General features: G+C 55.7%; 1 protein-coding gene across 1 annotated transcript; it reads right to left on the bottom strand.

The window, feature by feature from the left end:
* Positions 1-1,565: 1,565 nt before the first annotated feature.
* On the bottom strand, positions 1,566-3,194 carry Hspb1 (heat shock protein family B (small) member 1). Its single transcript, XM_005080371.4, has 3 exons — positions 2,666-3,194; positions 1,985-2,048; positions 1,566-1,880 (listed from the first exon to the last, which is right to left on the bottom strand). The coding sequence occupies exons 1-3, from the start codon at positions 3,048-3,050 to the stop codon at positions 1,691-1,693; spliced, it is 639 nt and encodes a 212-aa protein (XP_005080428.1). The 5' UTR covers positions 3,051-3,194; the 3' UTR covers positions 1,566-1,690.
* Between the last annotated feature and the right edge of the window lie 2,678 nt (positions 3,195-5,872).

The raw sequence follows: 5,872 nt of genomic DNA, 5'->3' as shown, positions 1-5,872 counted from the left end.
TGTAGGCTAGCACGGCTTTGCTACGCTAATGGCCCCACAGACGAGGAAACGCCTCCTTTAATGAAGGCAAACCGTACCGTGCCAGAATTTGGGGGAGAGGAGTTTCCTTTGCACTTGACAGGTGGTAGGTCTACCTTGTTCTTTATTGTTTTACTTTTTTTTTTCTTTTTTGGTTTTTTGAGACAGGGTTTCTCTGTGGCTTGGGAGGCTGTTCTAGAAGTAGCTCTGTAGACCAGCCCGGCCTCGAACTCACAGAGATCCGCCTGCCTCTGCCTCCCGAGTGCTGGGATTAAAGGCGTGCGCCACCAACGCCCGGCCTATTGTTTTACTTTTTAAATTTTCTTTTTATTTTATGAGCATATGAGCATTAGTGTTTTGCCTGCATGTGTGTCTGTGTGAAGATGTCAGGTCCCCTGGAACTGGAGTTATAGGCAGTTGTGAGCCGCTATGTGGATGCTGGGAATTGAACTCAGGACCTCTGGAAGAGCAGTCAGTGCTCTTAACCACCGAGCCACCTCTCCAGCTCCCTGTTATTTTCCTTTTGAGAAATAGTTTTCATGGGTTCCAGGCTGGCCTCAAGCTAGCTAAATAGCCAAGGATAACCTTGAACTTCGGATCCTCCGGAATGCTGGACTCATAGGTGTGCACCATCATGCCTGGTTTATTCGATATGTGTGTGTCTCTATGTGTCTCTCTCTGTGTGTCTGTGTGTATGAGTGTGTGTCTCTGTGTGTCTGTGAATGTGTGAGTGAGTGTGTGTGTCTGTGAATTTGTGAGTGTGTGTCTATGAATGTGTGTGTGTCTATGAATGTGTGAGTGTGAGTGTGTGAGTGTGTGTGTGAGTGAGTGTGTGTCTGTGAATGTGTGAGTGTGTGTTTGAATGTGTGAGTGTGTGTGAGTGTGTGTGTGTCTGTGAATGTGTGAGTGAGTGTGTGTCTGTGAATTTGTGAGTGCATGTCTATGAATGTGTGAGTGTGTGTCTATGAATGTGTGAGTGTGTGTGAGTGTGTGTGTGTGTGTGTGTGTGTGTTGGGGGACAAACAGTGCTTCATGTAGGCCATATAGTCGCTCTTCTGAACTACATCCCCAGGTCCTGTTTTTTGCTTTGTTTTGGAGTCAGCAAGTATGTGGCCCAGGAAGTTCTGGAACTCACTCTGTAGCCTAGGCTGATCTCAAATTCAACATGCTCCTGCATCAGCTTCTGGGTGCTGGAATTACAGGCATGCACCATCATGCCCAGCCCCATCCTGGTAAAATTTAAAAAAATTTTTTTTCGAAACAGGGTTTCTCTGTAGTTTTGGAGGCTGTCCTGGAACTCGCTCTTGTAGACCAGGCTGGCCTCGAACTCACAGAGATCCACCTGCCTCTGCCTCCCGAGTGCTGGGATTGAAGGCGTGCGCCACCAATACCCGGCCCGCACCCTGGTAAATTTTTAATCTCCAGATTACCTCCCCCCCTCCCTAGGGAAATGTTAGTCTGGACACAAGAAGGGGCTGAGCCCATCGCAAAGACTTCAAAGGAACGTCATCCCTAGCCCGCCAGAAACACCGCGGTTTGAGACGGTGGCAAGCAGTAGCTTCCAACTTTTATTTGAGAAAAACAGAGTGTACATGTATCAAAAGAGCATAAAGATTGATAGAGAGGGGTGGCCAGTGATGGCTATTGGGGATGGGCAGCAGGCTGATGGCTTCTATTTGGCTCCAGACTGTTCCGACTTCCCAGCTTCGGGGCCTCCAATTTGGGCGCGGGCCTCGAAAGTGACCGGAATGGTGATCTCCGATGATTGTGTGGCTGTTTTGGGCAGCGGAGCCTCCACAGTAAGTGTGCCCTCAGGGGACAAGGAAGAGGACACCAGGGTGGGGTCCACACCGGGAGGCAGCCTGGACGCGAAGAGAAACAGGACAAGGGTTACACATCCCTCCAGATCCCGGGCCTCTCTGGATCAGCTTTCCTCCACCCATCCACGCAAGGAACCAGAACTCACGTGTATTTCCGGGTAAAGCACCGAGAGATGTAGCCATGTTCGTCCTGCCTTTCTTCGTGCTTGCCTGTGGGTGGGGACAGAAGGAGGTCAGGGGCAACCCTGTCTTAGCTGTCTTAGCAGCCCCCACCACCTGCTAAGGAGTGGCTGGGACTCTAAGGCAGCACACGAATCAGAGTGCGGTGAGATGCCTGACTTTCTGGATTCTGAAAACTTTCCAGAAAGTTTGTTTCTGGGATTTGGGCACTGGGCTTGGCTTTGATCCAGGCTGGACACCAGCGCAGGCGCACTCAGAGCTGCGTGCAAGCCCCCTCCGCGGCTGGGACTAGGGACCCCGGCAGGAGTCCCAGCCCTTCCTTATTTGGGAGTGGGGTCTTTCAGAGGGTGCGTTGCTGTGGGTGGAACCCAGGGCCTCCCGCAGGCCCGGCAAGGCTCCACCCGGAGCTACATCCCCGGCTGTTGGTCCTTATCATCGAGGATGACAGGGCTCTTAGGCGCAACCTGCGCCCCGGGTTGCGCAGCAAGGGAAGCTGGCTAGGGAGAACGACACTGGCCCGGGTCTCTGAGATCATTTCTAACTTTCCATCCCTCTTAGTTTCACACACACACCCCTGCCCACCCCCTACAGCCACCGCGGCGCTCAGCCCGCTAGCTTCTTTCCCTGTAGGGACAAAGGAGGCTCACCGGTGATCTCCACCACGCCTTCCTTGGTCTTGACCGTGAGCTCCTCCGGAGCGAAGTGGTTGACGTCCAGGGACACGCGCCAGCGATCGGCCGTCTGCCGGATCTCCGAGACGCCGCTGCTTAGCTGCCGGTTGAGCGCACGGCTGAAGGCGGGCGCAGCCAGGGGCGCGGCCAGGGCCACTGCAGCGGGTCCCTCGGCGGCCGCGGCGGGCAGCGGGCGCACGTAGCCGGGCCAGCCGGCGCTGAACCACTGAGACCACTCATCGGGCAAGCGAGGCACCCCGAAGGCTTGATCGAAGAGGCGGCTGTGGGCCGGGTACCAGTCCCGGAATGGTTCCCAGCTGGGGCTCCGCAGCAGCGAGAAGGGCACGCGGCGCTCGGTCATGTTCTTGGCAGTGCTGCTCAGGGCTGAGGATCAAGAAGTTCTGGGCTGAGGATCCGAGAAGTGCCGAACCGGAGCCCCGTCTGGGCTTTTATGGGTGTCCAGCCGGGTATTTTTAGCAGGCGGTGCTTCAGGTCTCTATTAATGGCAATGACCGTCTAGGGGCCGCCCCTCCCCGCTGCATTCCTCCCCCTAAACTGACAAAGGGGACAAGCAGGCGGGGCCAGGAAGGTTCTGCCCCCATCTGGAAACTTCTCTAGTTGGAGAAAACAAATGACTGTAATACCGGTAGCTGGAGCGGTTCCCACTGCCGGGCATTCACTGCCTGGGCTTCAGAACGCCGCGGGTTGAAGGGCGGCGGCCGGTGGCCGGTCCCATGCTTCTGTTGAGACTACAGCTGGAAGTTAGGTCCTGTGTGTCGCTGGTCTGAACCAGAGGGAGGCCTGTGTGACTCACAGGCCATGGCACACCTGTGGAGGTCTCAGGGCCAGCACCAATCAGCCCTCTCCTACCCCGTGTATCCTGGGGAGCAAAGGCTTGGTGGCAGGTGCCTTGTCCACTGAACTATCTTTCTGGCCCTGACAGATTTTTCTTTTCCTTCCTTCCTCCCTTTCTCTCTCTCCCGTCCTCTCCTTCCTTCTTTCCTTCCTTTCTTGACAGCGTCTTTTGTTGACTCTGGAGCTTGCAAACTGGCTGGGCAGGAGCTCCATACTACCCTCCTGCCTCTGTAACTGCCCCACCCCTCCAGCTCAGCACAGGAGTTAGCCGCACAGGTGGCCACACTCAACCTCCCCCCTCCCCGACAGAGTTTCTCTGGGTAGCCATGGTTGTCCTGGAACTCACTCTGTAGGCTAGACTGGGGTCTCGAACTCAGAGATCTGCCTGCCTCTGCTGGGATTAAAGGCGTGCACCACTATGCCCAGCCAAGCCCAGCTTTTATATAGGTGCTGTGTGTCAGGTGCAACTGTCTGTGGTGCCTATTACATCCCAAAGCCGCTTTGCTGGCCTCCGGGCTCACTCTGCATCACAAGTACCTTAGGGAATGCTGGCTCTCTGACCCCGCCCTCTACCCTAAAGTTCCGCGGCTGGCGGCCTTCCCACCCCAGCTTCCCATTGCCCTATGACCCTGCTGTTTCAGCTGTGCATCCTCTTGGTCCTCTCTGATTTCTCTTTCTCTGTTGGTCCCCTCTCTCTCTGTCTCCTTTGTCCCAGTCTCTTTGCTTTCCCCCCGCCCCCACCCCCGCCCCCGCCCCGCCCCAGTCTGCTGGTCAAGTTCAGCCTACTACTTTCCCTTTCCGCTCTGGACTCTTCATAAATACAATAAAAACAAACCTTCCCCTCAGCCATTCCTCGGAGCTGTCACATCCTCAGCTTGTACACTGTGGACCCAAACTCAGTCCCCACGCGTGCGCAGTGAGCTCCTTACCCGCTGTGGCCTCTTCCCAGCCCCTTGGTTTTTGTTTTTGAGAGTGGGTCTCATGGAGTCCAGGCTAGTCTGGAATTCTCTACGCAGTCAAGGATGACCTTAACTCCTGGTCTCCAGTCTGTTCGTCTGAAGGACTGGAATCCTAAACATCTGCCACACATGCCACACACTGTGTGGTGAGACATTAAACGGCCTGGTGGGCTCACTGCGCGTGGCAGCTCTGACAGACCACCAAACTGCTTGGGTTCGCCGGCTCTGCGGCCGGGTGGGGGAGTCTGAAGAAGTTAGATTCTCTGTTCTTTACTCTCTCCCTCTGCCAAATGGAGATGGTAACAAAGGCTGATGTCACTGCGCTGGCATGAGAATCCAGTGACCTCATATAAGTGAAGATGTAGCCCAGGGCCTGGTGAGTCATGATTAATTATTGGTTATTTGTTATCCACCTTGTTTGGACAATTGGTAGTATGTAGTCATCCCTGTCCCTCAATAGGTGGGCCGGACAAACCAGGCTGGTTCCAAAGTTGTGGTGACTCTGCTGCCCATGTCTCTCAGTAATACAGGCCTGTGCTACCGCAGCTGTTCAAGAGCTAAAGATACTAAAGTACATCTTAAAATACTAGACAAGCACTCTACCACTGAGCCACACCCCAGCCCCTCACTGGGGAATTCTAGGCAGGTGCTCTACCACTGAGCCACACCCCAGCCCCTCACTGGGGAATTCTAGGCAGGTGCTCTACCACTGAGCCACACCCCAGCCCCTCACTGGGGAATTCTAGGCAGGTGCTCTACCACTGAGCCACACCCCAGCCCCTCACTGGGGGATTCTAGGCAGGTGCTCTACCACTGAGCCACACCCCAGCCCCTCACTGGGGAATTCTAGGCAGGTGCTCTACCACTGAGCCACACCCCAGCCCCTCACTGGGGAATTCTAGGCAGGTGCTCTACCACTGAGCCACACCCCAGCCCCTCACTGGGGGATTCTAGGCAGGTGCTCTACCACTGAGCCACACCCCAGCCCCTCACTGGGGGATTCTAGGCAGGTGCTCTACCACTGAGCCACACCCCAGCCCCTCACTGGGGGATTCTAGGCAGGTGCTCTACCACTGAGCCACACCCCAGCCCCTCACTGGGGGATTCTAGGCAGGTGCTCTACCACTGAGCCACACCCCAGCCCCTCACTGGGGAATTCTAGGCAGGTGCTCTACCACTGAGCCACACCCCAGCCCCTCACTGGGGGATTCTAGGCAGGTGCTCTACCACTGAGCCACACCCCAGCCCCTCACTGGGGAATTCTAGGCAGGTGCTCTACCACTGAGCCACACCCCAGCCCCTCACTGGGGAATTCTAGGCAGGGGCTCTACCACTGAGCCACACCCCAGCCCCTCACTGGGGGATTCTA

This window comes from Mesocricetus auratus, unplaced genomic scaffold, assembly GCF_017639785.1.
Source record: "Mesocricetus auratus isolate SY011 unplaced genomic scaffold, BCM_Maur_2.0 Super-Scaffold_100025, whole genome shotgun sequence".
NCBI classification, from domain to species: Eukaryota; Metazoa; Chordata; class Mammalia; order Rodentia; family Cricetidae; genus Mesocricetus; species Mesocricetus auratus.
Note: the sequence above shows the minus strand (reverse complement) of the source record. Positions and strands in the feature narration are given on the sequence as shown.